The sequence below is a fragment of the Chaetodon trifascialis genome, chromosome 20 (genome assembly GCF_039877785.1).
Source record: "Chaetodon trifascialis isolate fChaTrf1 chromosome 20, fChaTrf1.hap1, whole genome shotgun sequence".
NCBI classification, from domain to species: domain Eukaryota; kingdom Metazoa; phylum Chordata; class Actinopteri; order Chaetodontiformes; family Chaetodontidae; genus Chaetodon; species Chaetodon trifascialis.
The window spans coordinates 13319030-13338369 of record NC_092075.1 but is presented as its reverse complement, the minus strand read 5'-3'; the positions used below and the strand labels follow the sequence as shown (position 1 = coordinate 13338369).

The window sequence follows — 19340 nt, the reverse complement described above, 5'->3', positions numbered from 1 at the left end:
CCAGTGGGATCAGTGCTGTATTAAGCTGTGATAGCATAGCTGGTATTGTTTTCACCTTCGGAGTCTCTCTCTCTCTCTCTCTCTCTCTCTCTCTCTCTCTCTCTCTCTCTCTCTCTCCCTGTGTGTGTGTGTGTGTGTGTACGTCACGACACCTACACCTCAGTGGTACAAGGAACTTCCAATGAGGCAATATTCAGTACTTTGGCAGGTGTTCATACGTCTGTCTGTCTGTCTGTCTGTCTGTCTGTCTGTCTGTCTGTCTGTCTGTCTGTCTGTCTGTCTGTCTGTCTGTGTCTGTATGTCTGTCAACAAGCTTTACGTGTGTAGATGTGATCCAAATGAAGTTACTAAGTTCTGAAATCAATAATGTACACGGTTCAGAAGATCAGCATGAACTCCCCCGAAGATGCCATGGTAAAACAGCAATGCATATTTCTAAACACGCAAGCAGAAATGTAATAACTCTCAAGGGCAGGTCCTCAGTGACTTCCCAGTGATTGGCTTTGGAGCCAAACATGAGCAGTAAAGTCAGATTTTAATCTAGATAAATATTTTATTGTTGTCATGGTAATACTATTACAATCATCTCATGCCATAAGTGAAATGTGAAAGACCTAAAGCACTATGCTGTATGTGGTCTGTCTGTGTAGACAGCTTCCTGTACTGAAAACTGAATTATTATCATTACCATCATATGCATGTGAAATCATACTGGAAAACATCCGAAATAACACATCTGGACATCATAGTGACTGCAAAAAACACAAAAACAAAAAACTGGGAATGTTCCATATGGCCTACAGCAAAACTATAGTAGTTAAATAAATTAAACAAATGATCTCTATGTGGAAAAAAAAAAACACGCACACACACATAATATGTATCCTTTCAGCAGACACATCCAGCAAAGCAAATGATAACACTGATACATAAAGTAAAATACAATCATATGTCCCCTCCAAAATGTCATTTCAGTGGGACAGATGACGCGGGCTATGGTGGTTAGTTCCTGATTTTCTTTTCAAAAAATATACTGCATATCTATTTATATATTTATATAAACAACCACAAAACTTTTGATAATTTTCTTTTTTTTTTAATAATTCTAAAATACATCTATAATATTTAGAAACAATATGTACAATTTCCCCCCTTCCCCCGGCAGGCTTTTCAGGAATTCTTCTAAAATGGAAGAATAAATTAGGGTCTGGAGAGGAAGGCCTCTGCTCGGCAAGGCCGGGGGGTTTAAGAGCTAATAGACTTTATCTCACACCCACACACACACACACACACTCTCTCTCTTTCTCTCTCTCTCTCTCTCACACACACACACACACACACAAAGGACATATGGTTCCAGTTGTACTTATTGAAGGTATTTGATATTCGGCAATAGTTTCTACAACGTTCTCATTTTCAGTCACTTCAATGAGCTCTCATATTCTCAGAGGTTTGATGAGTATCTACTGTAACACTGTAATCCATCAGGGAACCAGCATGTTCTGTAATGTCAGTGAGATGTCCCAAAACACTTCCTGTTTTCTTTCCTGCTGTATTCCGTGTACCCGCTCCTGCTGTGTGTGTGTGTGTTTGTCTGTGTGTGTGAAATAATGGAAACCTTATGAAATGTTCAATTGTTACATAAACTTGCTCATAAAGGCCTGAATTTGTGAGAGACATGCCCTGTTGACATGAGTTACCATCCAATCCCAACAACATAACATTATCACACTTAACATCCATGGAGTGCGGCGTTACCCGACAGCTAGAGCTGATTTCACATCGTTTCTCCATGCTTTTTTCTCTGTTAACAGTCTGTGAGAGACTCCTTTGCAGCCTCCTCTGGATACTCTGAAGCATGATCAGACCTCGCTTTACATGAGCTGATACATGACACCACCATATGTGAGAGTTTATCCTCAAAGAGGCTGACTGTTTTTCTAGAGTCCCAGCTGACGCTCTACCAGAGGAGCGCAGTCCACGACTGTACTGCGAGCAATGTGCAGAGGAAGACGAGGACAGGCGAAGAGGACGAGGAGGTCGATGGCGAAGATATGTGATGGTAGTTGTAGTGGCTGTGGACTCTGTCAGGTGGCTGCACTGTGATGTAACCATTGATGATGCGAACCAGCGGGGGAGGTGGAGACTGGAAATTACTACTGTTGAGAGAAGAGAGCAGAAAAGATGATTTAAAAAAAAAAAATCAGTGGGCTCAGACAAACAAGGTGTGTATTTAATTTTTCTGGACCTTCACCAGTCTTGAATTTGTATGTGTGTGTGTGTCTCTACAGTATATATATATATATATATATATATATATATATATATATATATATATATATATATATATATATATATATATATATATATATATATATATATATATATATATATATATTTTTTTTTTTATTTATTTATTTTTTTTCCTGCTGTCAAAAATATCATGTTATTAACGCTTTAACGCAAATCAATTTCAACGGCGTCATTTTTTTATCGCGAGATTAACGCTCTTTGTGACCTAGTGAACTTGTAGTTTTTTATAAGCTGTGGCCACTGCTAGTAACGTAAGAAAAACTACAGGATCTGGTTGTAAACCGGAAACAAAACAATAGGCACGCCCCATGCACGTGTTTGGTCTTGTCCACTCGCTAGCTGTAAAAGAGTAGGCTACTGGTTTGTGCGGATGTCAAGCGTGAAACTGCGAATTGGATGCGAACAAGATTCTGAATAGAAAGTTTGGTTTCAAAAAGTTGCCAGATGGGTCGACTGACAAGACCGAAGTTATCTGTGTGTTATCTGAGTTATCATTAAGAACTAAGAACTAAGGACAAGCTTAGCCATAGCCATAGCCAAGTAATGTTCATTCTTTCTGGAGAGAAATAAGAGGCTGGGTTGATAAGCCTCTGGTGAATAAACAGAAGAGCATCATAGTCTGACTGCTTGCATGTTCAGAGGAAACTTAAGAAAGGAAAGTTTAAGCCATGGTTTAACTGCACTATAGCCTGAGTCCTAGTTTACAATGATGTGCACTGTAACTTTATCTTGTATCACCCTGTTTTGATCCCTTAGAAAGGGTTGTTGAAGGGGATTTTTTGTAACAAAGTATTTATTTTTTTGTCATCTGTTTATTGACAGTGTTAAATTGTGTGAGATTTTGCTTCAAATGCGAACGACTGCTCGAAGTGAGAATGTTAGTGTGAAATATAACACTACACGTTGTTGTTTTCAATAAAAAACATTTGCACAAAGCAAGCCTATCTACCTTTCCATGTTGATAAAAGTATTAAAATGATAACTCAAGGGACATTTAGAATAGATAAAAATGTGCGATTAATTTGTGATTAATCGCTAGTTAACAATAACATTCATGAGATTAATTGCGATTAAATATTTTAATCGATTGACAGCTCTAATATATACACACACACACACACACACACACACACACACACACAAATTCAGCATTCTGCTCTGTTTGCACTGCTAAACCACAATACCGTTGTTTGTAATTGAAAGGAAAATCATGGTGTAATCTGTGGAAGAACAGGACTCTGTCTACATTTATCATGCAGTTCGCCAGAGAAAACATGCAGATTGTGAGAGAAAAACAATGGAAATATTAATGATGGTGAAGCCTGTACGGGAAAAATAGCTTTATAGAGGAATCCAACGCAACAACACTGGCGAACCAGCAGAGCTTTCACGAACACAAAACTCCTGGGCGTAAAACTCATTGATCAGCTCATGGTTATATATCTACAGCCTGCCCGCTTCTGCTTCCTTTCTCAATATTATACAGTCTGCCATCCTTTGGCTGTCTCTATTTCTCTCTTTATCTGTCCTTTTCTAAACAAGTCTGGCAATTAAATCATTTCTGCTCTCCTGTTTGATGCAGGGACTGCAGTGCTTGGGTGGTTTTGACTGGGACGAGGCCAGGCAAAACAAACACGCAAGTTCCTGAAGTCAGGGTCTCCTCATACCAGTGGGCGGCAACAGCAATTTGACACAGCATTATAACATCCAATATTAAAGAAAAGCGATTGCAAGGTAGTGTTTCCATTTTACTGGATGTATGTTTTGTTGGGCAAGATATCTGACAAGCATCAATATGAAGAAAAATGAAAACACGGCTATCATAATTTTAAAAAAAAAAGGAACTAAATCCTGTCCCAGTCGTCGTCCTGACTGCAGACAAATGGGAGTATGCTTAGAGGCAGACTGCAAACTCTTTGGCTGAGGAAGGGACACATTTGGAAACGTTTGGAGAGTTTCGTGTCAGTCAAAATTAGATTGCCAAAACATGCTGCGTTAGAGTCAGTGATAGATGAGAGAACCAACACACAGAGAAGCAACGGCGAAGAGTGACACGCTTCATTGTGTAGTTCCTAATAGAAAAACATCATTTTTCTGTTCAGACAGAGGCTTGTTAACACGCTGAACTCTTTTTGGTGCTCAGTGTGAAATATTTCCCGCACAATTTCTCGAATCGAGCTGATAATTGAACCTTTTTAGCAAGACTTACTGCAGAGTTTCTCTGAACAGATACTTTAACGTCAAGAGAATGAAGTTATGAAGCAGGTTTATTTAGGTTTGAGGGCAAGCAGAGTGTAAGGAAACCAGGTGTGACACATTGCTCTGCCGCCCTGCATCAAACACAAGAGGACTGTGGCACTGTAGTCGCTTCTGTTTCCTGGCTTCCCTCTGCCTTTCTCTCACGGCCACCTTTTCAGACGTTAAAATATACAAAGATGTGCACCGTGTACACTTTGTAGCGTGTACACAAACAGTCTGTTTCCTTTCCATTCAAAATACAGGGTCTCTCAGAAAGAGAGAAAACATCTCTGCAGACATAATGTACACAAACGTTCACAAACCCCCTCTGTTCCAGTGAAGAACAGACGCTACATGGTGGGTTTTCTTTCCGTCAGTAATTTGGAACAGTGTATACTGTACATGGAAAAATACATGTTCATACGGGGGTAAAAGGCACGATATGCCTACGACCAGAGTTCTGCACGGGTCCAAACTCTTACCCACCTTAGCTGCAGTTATTTCTAATCCAAACTATTTATAGTGCCTGATAATTGTAGGCAGTTGTAGAGTAACCATTTTATTCATCTCACTGATTCTGTTATTTCACACTGATGGACTTCTATGCATTATGCTGTTTTACGTGGTGTATTTGCCGTTTTGTGATGCCCAGGGACAACAGATGCAAATTAGCAAGCTAAGAACGGTGCAATTACTTTTATTTGTGCGCTGTTGCTGCAAAAATAAACATTAAAATTAATGAATTAAAAAAAGACAGGTTAGAATTAGAATAAAAATCATCTGTTTCTTCCATGCACACTCAGTGAAGGACTCTGCTCAGGGGTCTCACAGCATCAGGAACTGCAAACGAATGACTGTATTATATAATGGCTCTAAAATGCTTTCAGCAGTCTTAGCTGATGCTCAAGTCAGGGAAACATGCTTCAACTTACAGAGAAATACTGTATATACACACCAGTGTATAGTTGAGATTCTGTGGGTGCAGACTGGAGCACCCACAGGAAAATGCAACCAAAGGCGAAGAGAATTTAAAGCAACGTGTATCAGCAGTGGAAGACGAAGTGTAACAAAAGCTAACATCAACACAGAATGAAAGCAAAAAGGTCCGCATGGGATGCGCAGCTGGTAATTCAAGGCCATGTGCAGACAACTTGGAAATGTGAACCACAGATTTCAAATATTGGACTGATTGTTGTCCTGAGTTTACATCCATGTGTGAGCAGTCCAAGTCTCCGTCTGCATAATGTTAAAACTAGCCATAGCAAACAAGCTCTGTGTTCCACACGAATTAAGAGCCTGGGAGGTTTGACTCCAGCATGCAAAGACACGCTCATTCAGGAGACAGATACAAGAAAATACACACATAAAAGGGCAGAATTTAAGGACCAGTGTGTAAGATTTAGACGGATCTATTATTATAATTATAATAATTAGCATTATTATTATAATTATTATTATTAGTGTATAATGACATGAAAATAAGAATGGTGATTTTGTTGTCTTAGAATTAACTCTGCAATCTGCGACCTCACTGCTAGAAGCCACTAAATCCTACATACTGGTCCATTAATTAGATTCATGTAAGAAGCTAAATCTGATTTTATGACAGTATTACTTATCAGCTTTGGTAATTCTTTGATTAATTAATTAAGGTATTAAGTTACCTTGACCTTAAGGCTGTGCAATTTTTTCAATTTCCCTGAATTAGAAAATGACTTGTGAATGTAGCCTCACAACCAGAGGGTCCTCGAGAAGTTTGTATGTTCTCTTTGTGTTTGTGTGCTCCGATTTCACCCCGTAGGCCAAAGATAAATCCTCTCATGTGCTGAGACCTTAAATGGATGGATGGATGGATGGATGGATGGATGGATGGATGGATGGATGGATGGATGGATGGATGGATGGATGGAAGGTCAAGTAAACCTCTTTGTTTCCTGCCCGCGTGCAGAATCACATCTATGAAAACGAAATATTTTGCCCTGACAGCAAACTGGGAGAAGTTTCAACACAGCAGACCACACCTTGCGCAGAGGTCTCCATATTGTCTGAAAGGTGAGCTTGTTTTGTTGTCCGGTTAGTCCCTGCCTGAAGCTACTGTGAGACTAAAACCGGATACTTAGTAGGAATTCCCAGGCTGCTATTTTCACATCCAAGACACTTATACCAGTTAGGAACTAGTCTGGACGCATACCACACTGCAGGGTGTGTGTGTGTGTGTCTGTGTGTGTGCAGACTGCATGAAGAGTGTGGTGATGCGATATGGTGGCTGTTTGAGCCTGCGGCGCCACACCAGGAAGTGTCAGTTTTATTCTATAGACAAGTGGAAAGACTGCGTTACACATTTCCAATTTCCCCTCTCACATCCTCTCTGTCGCCTCTTGTACCCTCTTCTTTTCTGCCCACCTGTGACCTAAACTCTCACCCTTTCGACATTTCTCCTCACCCCCTTTTCACAGGAAAAGAGACAGACAAGTCATTGATGACAGATTTATAGAAAAAACAAGACCCCTCATCGTTTCATCCCCCTTCCTCCTCTTACCTCTCCTCGATGCGAACCCACAGGTCATTAAAATGCCGGTGCCTCTGCTTCTTCTGCTTGTTCCTCTTCTTTTTCTTCAGCATTTTCCTCTCTGCTTTCTCCAGCAGCTCCAGGCTATCCGGTGGCAGAAGCATGTGGGGTAACAGATCGTCCTCTAGGGGACGCCCCTGATCGTCCTCTTTCTGGGGGAGCTCATGGAGGAAAGGCTCCAGGAGAGGGGACTCGTCGTGGTGCTCCTCTGAGTCTGCCGAGGCAGGTCTGGATGATGACCTCCTAGAGGATGCACATCACAGGAACATAAGATACTTTCAAAAGAAAGAGGAACAGGTAGATTTTTACACTTAGCTGTTAAATGTGACCTTTGATGCCAGCATATGTGTGATTTGACCGCACAAAATCATCAATATTTCTTGCTTTTCTTCTTTAGAAGCAGCCTCATGAGTTCAGCAAAGACTATAGATGTGAGGTTTTTGTTGCTGGCATGCACAATACGGCAGACAAAGCCATACTTGTTTTCCTCTCCGCATACAGAGAAGAATCCTCAACCAAAAATCTGTCTTTTGCATATCAACTGCCTGTGAGTATTAGACGCTGGATCAATGGCAGAGAAATGGATCGTGGTGCAGGAGTGGTTTCTGTGGATATCATTAAACATTTTGGCATGTTTTCTGTCTTGTCTTTTCTTTCCTTTCTCGCTGTGACTCTCCCTTTGAATCCATTGTAACTGCTGTGAATCTGGCCTGATTATAGCTGCCATTCTCCATTAAGGAGCTTTCAGAACTGCAGTATCTTGAAAGTCTAAAGTCAGTCAGCTTTAAATGATAGACGTTCTGTGGGCCTTTAATGTGGCCTGGTGAAAGCAGATGTGACATTGAAAATGTTGTTGGTGTCCCATCCAGCCTGGGAAGGACAGGTGAAACCACGGTCGAATAAAATCAAAGGAAGGAAGGAAGGAAGGAAGGAAGGAAGGAAGGAAGGAAGGAAGGAAGGAGACGAAGAATTCCTGTTATGTAAGAACAGGATGTCGTGGACCTTCCCAGAACCAATAAGCAGTCTAATGGAGAACATATCCAAGATTTTCTGGAAAAACAAATTAAAGCATCGGAATGGGAAGTATGAGAGAAAAACCGAAACTCATCCTTTGATTAAAGACACTCTCGCTTCTGATGAGCTGCTGGCCATTTCTGATGAGGTCAGCTCAAACAGTCACCGCGCACGCGGACGCACACGTTTGCCCTGGTTCAAATGCAGGTTCATCACAGACCCGTAATCCTGCACTGAACGCGGAGTTTGTGTGCGTGGAAGTAGATTCACCCCCTTATTCACTCACACACACACAACAGAACAGAGATTTGCAGTGAGATAGCCACCCGCACAGCGTGCCATGGTAGACTGCACTACATGCTTCACAGCAGGAGGTATGAACTCTGCAGAGGTTGGCCTTTTCAACAACACTTCAGTGGTGGCTGGTGGAGGTTGTCAGATTTAACTGCAGTGCGATCTACAGGTCCCAGTGAATAAGAGACATAATAATAAATATGAGCTCCTTATGGCAATCGCACTACCTTTACAAAAAGCTCAAGCTTGGTTTATGATAAACGTTGGAGTTCTGCAGGTTCATTGTCACAAATCACATGACTAAATGTTTTGCTAATGTCTGCTAACACTGAATCAGTTGACAAATGTTTTAGTCAGTGCAAAAGATACTTTTTTATGAAGGCATTTTACTTTTACTGCCTGCTTTACTGCCTCTTTGGCTGCACACACATTTTGAAGCTTCTCGTTTAAAGAAGCCCCACCCTGCAAGTTGACGGGATTGGTTCCTTACGTATGTAATGTATGAAAGCCTGGCTGTCTGAATTTGTCATTGATAGAGGGCCGTTCTGAGGTGGAGATGCTCAGCCATGGCGCTGACCGCTTATTTCACTCATTATATATTTGTCAACATGTCCATATGATGTTTTTTATATGCTACAAGGATAAAAACTCAATTTTCTTTGGAAGAGGTCTTTACGATCCAGATTAAGAATGCTTTTTTTTTTTTTTTTGAAGCAGCAGCAACATTAAAAGTCAGGCAGCAGTAATTTAACACAGCTCTGACTCAGTGAACAGTGAGGCTGATCAGGGGCATAAAATTACAAATAGCACCGTGTGCATCGTTCCTTTGAATCCCTCGTGCATGTGAGGGCAATCAGAATCACACACAGGAAGGACGGACTCCATTTACAAAAAAAAAATACTGTATAAAGCGGTAAATACACTCAATGGCTATTGCTGAAGGGTTTGATTGCATGAAAATCTTAAGGATTGTATACAACAGTGAAGTTTATCCTTCTAATACTGAAAGTTTAAAGGCAATGATGATCCTTTTATCTACTGTAATAACGAGACTTCTCATAATTTGGTGATTATGTAACTTCGTTTCTGTGATTACCAACTTCCTCATTAAAATGAACCTCTTCTGTTGATCTTAGAGGAGTGGTTCATTACCAGTAAATTAACAAAACACTGATTCCCCAGTGCCAATAGTGCTAGTAAATTAAAAGACCTCACAAACTGAAATAAATACTCTTGTTTAGGGGCATTTGGAGAGAGTGCCTTCTCAAAAAGGGAGAATCTCTCAATGGATGACTAGCGAGTGCAGTTTTTGATTTGCAGACAACACATTTCTCACAACGGCTGAGGCAGAACTCGAACATCTGTTTTGGGTCTGCAAATGAACACAGACCAACTATGGATTTGTGCTTACTTGGAAAATGATTTCCCATTTGAAATCCAGTCAGTGAAAAAGTTGAGAGAAACATATATTCCTGTCAGGGCCATGAGGCAGCGGTTGCCCTGTATCATGTGGCCGGGACATGAAACCTTACACCCATTTAAGTGATAAAATATGGGCCTTTGAGTTCGACAGAGTTTTTTAAAGAGTGTTTTCGGAAGAAACCATAATGTGCAACAACTACGGCGAAACATAACATTTTCTGTCCGGTTCTCTATCCGTCATCTCAGTGTTTGTCTGCTGTTTTCTTTGTCAGTCTTCTCGTGTCTTTCAGAAATTTCCCTGCTTTTTATGGAAAATTAATACCTAAAAGTGAAAAGGTCCCAGACCAATCTTTACACTGAAAACATGAGCTCGAAAAACTTGCCGAATCAGGAAAGGTCCTGAGAAATGTACTCCTTTATCTTTGTCTCCAGGAAAAACTTCAGCTATTCCGGTAAAACTTTCATAATGAATCATCTAAAGAAAACTCAGTCTCAGATTCAGCAAACATCCATCTGCACTTCAAAGTATCTGAGAGATTTTTGGCAGTTTGACTCATGAACAACATGATAAATCATTAATATAGAGAAAAACATTTTGATTTCAGAGGAAAAACTGCAGTAATTTTGTAAAATTAGAAGCTCATATAATATGGGGGGGGGGGGGGGGTCATTAAATGCACAGTGTGCTGTCATGATAAATCACAAACTGCAGTGTGTTAATGTGCCACTGGATGATGCATGTGTGTGTTTAAGGCTATTTTAGCAGTAACTTTACCTGTTTATGGGCTGCCCAGCAGGGGTGTGCTCCACCTCGAATCCCTGGCGACGAAGCACATCAATGACTGTATTGTTGCCAAGAAAGTGACCTGCGACCAAAAAAAAAAAAAGAAAAAGAAAAGTGATGACCTCCATGTCTGAATACGAGTGACGAGTTACTGCAAGCAAAATGAAACAGACGTTTATGATTCCTCTAACTGCGCTTTTTCAGGAGATCATAGGAAAAGTCCTCTGTGTGGTTTTAATACAGAAATAAAGACTCGAGAGAGGACACTTTGTCCTGTGCTGGAACAATGGCACTAGCACGCACACTGAACTCAGGCAGGGAGCATAATGACACTTGACTAGCAGAGAGAAGATACTGGTGGACACTGTATAAAGCTTTCTGTTTGAAGGGATGAAAATGAAATGAATGGTTTGAGATTGTTTAACACAGACATGAGGGCAGTATCGACCTTCTCGTCTAAGTCTTGCAAGAAAGGCAAACTAAACGGCAATCATCATCAGTGGGGTGAAAATCAAAAATCAATCCACAGTATAAGGAAATGTATTTGGAACCACTGAGAACAGAAAGATCGTCTCTGCTCCCATTCTTGCCATCAGATGCTCTTTCCCTCTTTTATACTTCCGTTGCCTCCTTAACGCTTTTCTCTTTCCTCTCTTTTTCGCGGACTGTCCCTTCGTTTCTCTTCACCTCTTTATCTCTCTTCCTCCATCCTCGATCATATCTGAGCTCCTTTCTTCCGCTTCCATTTTCATTCCTCCATTCTCCTCCGCTTATCTCTAACTTCCCCTCTTCTCCCTCTTCCTCTCTTTCTCGCCCTGACCCTCTCAGCTACATGAAGTGGGGGCATTGAGGCTTCAGGTTGCCATGTCAAGAGGTCTCCATTCTTCCCCTCTCTCTGACAAGGGGGAGCAGGGGCCCATTGTTTGGGCCTGCTCAGCCGTGGCACCACAGAGCTGTGTAAACAATGAGCCCCGGCACTTTCATTTGGCCCAGAGCCATCGATAGAGAGGCTGGCCCAGACACAGTATGGATGCCATGATGCTGCCTCATCTCTAGAACTAATAGGTATTGGCTTAAACTATGTCCCAGCATGTAACAGCCATGGAAAAGTGAACTTTAATAACTTAAATAACTTTTTCTAAACTAGTCGACTTGGTAAATGCAAGTGAATTTTGTCTTCCAAGTGGCTCTGAGAGGAAGACTGATGCAGCTTTTGAAAAAACTGACAAGCTTTGTGCACACTTTTGCCTTCTATTTGGCCTGTATGTATGTTTAAATAGGAAAAGTTACGTTAATGTGAGTCTCCACATCATAGGAACTGCTGTGTGAGAATAACTGTTAAAGTGCAAAAGAGCCATGCCTTTATTCTTACTCTGAGCTGAAATCATTATCAATACAGGTGGTCAGTTCCATGAATACCCAGCAGCTCTTAAACTATCCGTGGGAGTTGGAAACCGGAGTGAGACAGAGAGACAGAGACCGAGTTTTCCAGCCTGCCCACGTTTAGAAACAACTCAGTGTGATTTATGTGAGTTTACGTCAGGGGATTAAGGTGGGACAAATGGAGCTGTTCAGCACAATGTAGGGCCACAGAGGGGTGGGCGGACTCCAGAAACTTCAAAGGGTCACACACACACACACACACACATGCATGGAAATGCACAAATTCTAGTAGGAGGTAAACCATCAATTCTAACATGTCCCCAAAGGCTTCAGTGTGTTTTTGGGGACAGAGTGTGTGAAGAGCTGGGGGGAAAAAAAGGTTTGAGACGAACGCTGAAGAAAGAAGATATTTATATATATATATATATAAAAAAGCCACAATACAAAGAAAAAGAGAAAGAAAAAGGCTAAAACGTGACATTTGTGTGCACTGCAAAAATCAAAGAAGCTTATTTTTATGAGATCAAGTTATGATGAGAACACAAACTCCTCTTATAGTGCATTTCCTCCAAATACGTATGCTTTCAATTTTTGGAGCAGCCTGAGTGTCATTAAGCAACATCATAGAAAATCATAGACGGACTACACCAGAGTCCAACAGTCATACTTTAAAAAAAAAGTAGAAAAAAAGGCCAATCCTGCTGCTTACCGGTGCAATGAAGTCACGGAATTACAAACAAAAACATCTTTAATTAAGAATGATTGACGATGCAGAAAGAGGCAGAGAGCAGGAACAGAAAATGATGTTTTATTAGAAGGTCTGTACTTTCCTCATGTATGATGTAGCCTTTGGAAGCTGACCTAAATTTTGAGGCCACTTGATTTGTGACACTATTACAGACATCAAAAATGTAGCTCAGAATCATATAATATGTATTATATAATGCCTGAATTTAATAATATACAGGTGCATGTTTTTCCATGTTTTCCTCATTGGAGGTGAATTCATTTTCTCTGCAGAATGCTCTAAAAAGACAGGTCCATCTTAATCCCACTGGGAAAAACTTGTGGTTTCCTGAGCATTTCTAAGTTTTACATATGTTGTAAAGCTTTAAACGGGGCTCACAAAACAAAGAAAAGACTTTGCGGTGAAAAAACATCTACTGCAACACAGAGAGCATCGAGTGAGCATCAGTGTCTGGGTAACACGCGACATTTTTAGAGCTTTGGCACTCGAACGCAGCAAAACTACTTCCATATTTACATTTTCAATTTCTCCTCCCATTCTTCAGTATTTGCTTTAAAACAAAGCACACATGATAATTGTGAAGAGCGCTGACGGCGTGGCGCTGACACATAAATATTTAGCGTTCTGTATTAAGTCTGGTTCTGCCACGCTGCTTTCACACATGTTTTCATTTCACTGCATGTTGACTCACACAATCACCATCAGTTTTTCTGCTTGTTAGTTGTCTCACAGCAAATCCAAATGAAAACATTGCTTTCTTGATAATTTCATGTTCTTACTGAGTCTAATTCCACTCCTCACCATGCCACTTATTACAGTTTTCCATCCTGAGGACTCACTTCAGCGCTGCTTTAGGTTCCTACATAAGGAACAGTAGTGGTCATGTTCATTTAGGCTCCAGCTAGAAACCTGCAGGCCATGTTAGGCCCCAGACCACACTTTAGAAGCACACTTCTGGAGCAACATCTGGAGCGACATCTGACAGAAATTTCCACAGACTATTTATTTAGGGCAATTTCATACATTTTAAATCTATGAAATGGGCCAAACGTATGTGCATCAATGCACAATATGCTGACTGTATGTCTTTCCAGCAGCGCTGAGAGAGGGCAGATGGTAGAGATAAAGACTGGAGACGGACCTGAAAGCTCTCATTCACAGCTACCTGCCCACATGTAGTGACATTCACACATGGGACCACTGAGTAAGAGGGTCACAGATTAGCTCGTGTCACGGTTATAAAAACTTACAGAGTTTTTAAATGTTTACCGAGCTTTTCTATGAAGTGACGGCTGCAGTGTCTAATGATCAGGTGGCGTAGTTTAGATGCCTTTGCTGAATGGGTGCAAACTTTGAGTAGGGATGGTTCGCTACTTGTTGTGTAATACAAACGCAGCAATAACTACATCTCCTAGAAAATGGGTTTGTGAGCTGCTAATTTGCTTGGCCAAATGAATTTTGGAGGAAACACAATTGCTGACTTGATCCAGGAAGTGGGCCGTTCTTATACTGTGAGGAGGAGGAGGAGGAGGAGGAGGAGGAGGAGGAGGAGGAGGAGGAGAACAAGGTAATGTTGTTCAGTTATGGCTCCTAAAACATTTGATTAAGGTCAAGATTGTGGCTTCAAGTCAACGTCCTTAAGGTAATGTAACCATAAAATCATTACACAAGAAATATGCTGACCACAAACATCAAGGGCGTATTCACACCTGCCTTGTGTGGTTCGAACCAAACCAAAAAAATCGTTGGTGCGGACCTTTTGGGCTGGTGTGAATACAAACCATCGAACTCTGGTGCAGACCAAACAGCTATACCGAGACCCAGCCGGAGAGGTGGTCTCGGTTGGCTCCCAAACGGACCCCGGTGCGGTTCGCTTGATATGTGAAAGCAACCGTGCTCGGACTGACCCGGTCCTAAAAATGATATGCCTTTTTGGACGCAGCAGGCTCCCATTGCTGCGGGCATTATGGGAAATGTTTTGATTAGTGCGGTAACTCCAAAGATTAGCAGCACGTTATCAGACCATTGGGTTAAAATGAGTTGCGGCTCAACGTGGAGCGAAGAGGAGACGAAATGTCTTTTGGAGATTTGGGCAGACGACAACATAAACAGTATGCTCGACGTTGTGACAAACGCTTCTGATGCTCCAAAAGTTCTGCAAACGTTTGTAACTGTATGACAAATCAATACGAGTGCAACACGCTGAATCTCCATAATCTCCATCCCCCCCTTTTTTTTTTTTTTGGTTTATACCCCGTTACCCTGCCCCTGACTGTTTTGTCCAATGACTGAACAATCTTTGCACACGTGGGTTTGTTGACAAATTCTGGGCCTCTTGCGAAAACTGCAATGTGAAAAGGAACCGCACCAAACCGAAAAAGAAACACTGTATTTTGGTCCGAACCAAAGACAGCGGACCAAGGGGCTTTCCTGGTCTGAATACACCCTTAGATACTGTACATTTAATGCAAGAGTCTCCTTATTGTGCTGTTACAAAACATATTCTAGTCGCATTATGTTTCCCACAATTTGCCAAATCAGAGTCATTGTATATGAAAGGGAGACAGGTTTGCTTAATGCAAATAAGGAAGCTGCTCTTAGTCCTCCTCTTTTAAGGCGAGAGAAACCTTTCTTGCACACCTGTACTCGGTCAGAAGAACGGCAGATGAGAGCTGAGGCGGCACCCGTCCTTCAAACGGCATCCAGTCTCCACAATCAGCGGCTCACATTATTAGAACATATGGTAAGCTTTAAATAGCGTTCCTTTTCCACACACATTAATATTTACATTACAAGCTGTAACCAGGGCTCAAGCAGCAGTTCTCATAACATTACAGCATGTTGGATAAACAAATGCTGTACAGGCAGCACTGAGGCCATTCTGCACCGTATAGCCTTCGCTAGCTGTTTATGTACACACGCTCCCTGCGAGTCATCTGGGCTCAGCAGCACATAATCGCCACTAAGAACTGAATGAAGCCTTTTATTGAGGAAGATGACAGAGAGGTGTCTGGTACTTTCTTTAGTCTGTAGTATGCAGTGTTTAAGTTTGTTACTTCCTGGAAGTAACTCTTATTGCCAGTGACATAGAGCCACAAACACTTGGCTTGAAAGTACCTCGCAGCTGGCCAATTTTTTGGGGCTTTCGCTTGTTGTGTAGATATTTGACACGACAGTGGTTTTAAGAACAGCAATGGGGCATAAATTACAGCACACTCACAGAAAGAGAGTTATTAAAAGAGAGACTTAAGCTATTCAAACTATTGTCAAAACTAAGTAATGGACTGAGTTTTAGGACTTGACGTTTCTAGGACAATGGAAGCACTAACCAGGCAAAGATTTGAGTGGAAAATCACTGTTTTGGCTCGCAGGGCTGCTAACAGACAAGCAGTCTTCAACAGCGAAGGAGACGCAGCAATCCATAAAAGTGACAGTCATGTCAGAGACAAATAACAGGAAAATTACTGGTTATCCACTGGTATAAAGATCACACAGCCGTCCTGGTGTTCTGCACAGAATGCCAGATCTATATTAACACACATATCAAATGTCTGGAAACACAGGCTCTGCTTACAGAGCACTTCTCCATGTCCATTTTTTAGACCACTCTGTGCTCTGTCTGCGATGGACAGTCAAACCACCTACTCTAATAATCTACTACAAGTCAAGTACAATTTGTTTGAAAAGAACAGGACGCTCAAAACAGAGACAAACGTGATTAAATGCTGTCAAGCTGGTTGAGAATAATTAAATGTGGTATTTTTGCTTTCACACGTGTAGTGTACTGCTCAAATTTTCAGGAACATTTCCTGCATGGGATCAATATTCAGGGAAATCCGTACTGCCAGTTTCCCAACTCGAGACTGAGTAACATTTCAGGGAAAATGCTGGGACGTCTGTTGTGTGAATGAAAGCAGCAATATTGCAGGAACAGGCACGTAAAGGGTGCTTTCAACATGGAGCGAACGAACCAATCACAAGACTCCACTGATGACGTATATGAATCAGCGACTTGTTTAAGGCTTGTAAATCAAGAAACACATTGTCTTGCAGACTTGCTGAATATTAAATACATCCCTTGCTCCATCTAATCCAGCAGTGCCATGGCATGTGTGAAAAACCACAAGATGGAACAAGCACAGCTGCGTGCTTGGTTCACCCGTCAGTCATCAGCAGGATTCACCCTCTTGGGATCATGAGCTGTGGTACTAAATTTCAAGGAAATCCATCAAATAGGCCTAGTTGTTGTTGATACTTCATTCTGGACCTCCCAACCGGCTGCCACCAGCACCCCCAGGGCCGCATTGCACGAGTGGCTAAACGTTAGAAGGGGACGAGACAGGAATGCAGCACAGCACTGTTTTATGTAAAGACATCTTAACCACAATTCAATTACTGGACAGCAGCAGCTAATGTTGTTTTTTAAGTGAAACTTACATAATTTATGTAGCGTAGCCAAATTGTGGTGTTGAGAAGAGCCTCTTAATGTTAATATAATAGTCATCCTAGCAGGCACCAAGATTCTTTACCACTGGATGAGCCATGGAAAAATAGCTTCAAAAATGGCTGTTTTCGCCTGGAATCAATTTACTATGATGTTACTTGCAGCTATATGTTGTCATTTTCATCCAAAGTCCCTGCAGGATGGGGATACTCTTAACATAATAGCATAGGAGAGAAAGTCAGTAGCCAAAACCAAGAGACGTTTGGTTAAATGCGTCTGCATACAAGCCCACAAATTCAACCTAACCCCCCCCCAAAAAAAATCTCACCGTCAATGATTCAAACCAGTCCAAAACCTATCACATGTTATATTTAGTTCCAATCTGCTGCATTTCTCAATTCTTCTTCCTCTGTCTATATCATAAAAATAAATGGTATGCTTTAAAAACACAACCACATATGATTTAGCCCACTTATGTGTAGAAGGACAGAAAAACAACATAGACTGCTGCAGAACCAGAGAAGTCCGGTTTAATGGTGAAACCAGTGACTGAGCCAAATCAAACCTCCAAATGTTGTTTTAGTGCTTCTGCTGCTCAGTCATTAATGACCTACTGTACGGGCCTTGTTTGTGAAGATGATGTCATAATTTCCTTCAAATCGATGCAAGAGTTAAAACTTCAAACCCACATTTACGCTACATCCCGGATGAAACGTATTTAAAGTCTCTGTAAGCAATTTATTCTCAGTTGTCCAGGCTTAGCTGCCTTTATTTAAAATGCATCAATTCTGCATTCAAGAAACTGTGATTCAGTATCCACGCCATGATGGTTCGTATTGTTTTCTCTATATTTAAGCCTTGAATGAAGAGAAGAAATGTCTCTCATAAATGGCAAAACGAGCTGTGATGTGATTTCCAACAATAAAACGCATTTCACCTCCTGTTGCGACTTCCCCGCGGCCCCAAAGTGTTAAAATCACTGTTATAGTTATTGGCACCTCTTGAAATGGTTCAATATTCTTGACAACTTATCATAAGGATCAGACAGCTTTTCCATTCAAATTCCTCAGGGATATGGTTTTGAGCGTAGGACACCAGTGATGTGAGAAAGCTGTGATAAAAGACAGCTGTGATATGGCTGTGTGAATTTGAAAGACACAAATACGCCTCTGTTCCATGAAATAAGCCTTTCTTAAGTCAAGCCAAAGAATGCTAACATCTGAACCACCACCAAAACATTTGTCTTTCTATCTCTCTCAGCCAAAGTGAGGCGCACAGTTCAGAAACAGGAATTCAACAGGTCACTCTTTTATTGTTGAATTGATACCGATCGCCGTTTCGCAAACACGCACAGGCTGGCGAAGGAGAGATGGAGGGAAGAGGAGGGAAGCGGAGGCAGAAACAACAGACGGGACGTAGGTGCGGACAAAAAATGAGACAGTTCGACAGAAGCGGAGACGAGGGAGCAGAATGAGCGCTGATGTCAACCGCTGCATTTAACATGGAAAGAAAAACACTGAGACAAAGGGAAAAACATGCAAAACAAGGCAGGAATGTTAAGTCGTCAGATGCCAGACTGTGATTGCTGAGGATAAGAGCATCCTGTAAGGCCTTCGGTGTAAGGCTAAAACACTTCTCTGCTGAGACTATGTAGACTGTATCTTGACGTGGTGCCCATGTAAAGTCTGCCACACTAAACGGGAACGGAGCCTCTGTCAGTCAAGCAAGTGAATCTGGGCGTAGAAAAGGCAAATCTTTGAAGACGTGTGAGCAAAAGGAGGCGAGCAACTCCTCCTCATCTGCAAATATCCTCCAAGAGAACCCTCAAACAGACAGTAGTTGGTGTTGCAGCAGAGGAAATGTGAGCCGTGGCTTTCTTCACTTGCACCTCATCTGTAACTTTCACCCATCAGGACAACCTGTTGTCTACCTGAGCGAATTTATTATCTCACAGTAGACGCGTCTCAAGGCTTCTGGCATTAATGTCACTGCCCCAGACAGACATTTAAGACTGATGATCTGTTAGAAAGCATCTATTAGAGATTTATTAAGCTAGCATTTGGGGGGATGTGACAGGAATGATGGGAGAGGTGGTTTGTTTAGCTTACAGAGAACGCTTGATGAGTAAAAT

At 41.5% G+C, this 19340-nt stretch overlaps 1 protein-coding gene across 2 annotated transcripts in view; it reads right to left on the bottom strand.

Annotated features, from left to right (window-relative positions):
- Positions 1-585: 585 nt before the first annotated feature.
- Positions 586-19340, bottom strand: part of trabd2a (TraB domain containing 2A) — a 56185-nt gene continuing 37430 nt past the window's right edge. The window contains exons 5-7 of one of the 2 annotated variants that reach the window (XM_070988963.1): positions 10626-10716; positions 7091-7363; positions 586-2159 (exon numbers count right to left, since the gene is read on the bottom strand). In XM_070988963.1, the coding sequence (XP_070845064.1) occupies positions 1961-2159; positions 7091-7363; positions 10626-10716 (563 nt within the window). In that variant the 3' untranslated portion in view covers positions 586-1960. The remainder of the gene's footprint in view (positions 2160-7090; positions 7364-10625; positions 10717-19340) is intronic. The other variant, XM_070988964.1, reaches the window with a different exon arrangement.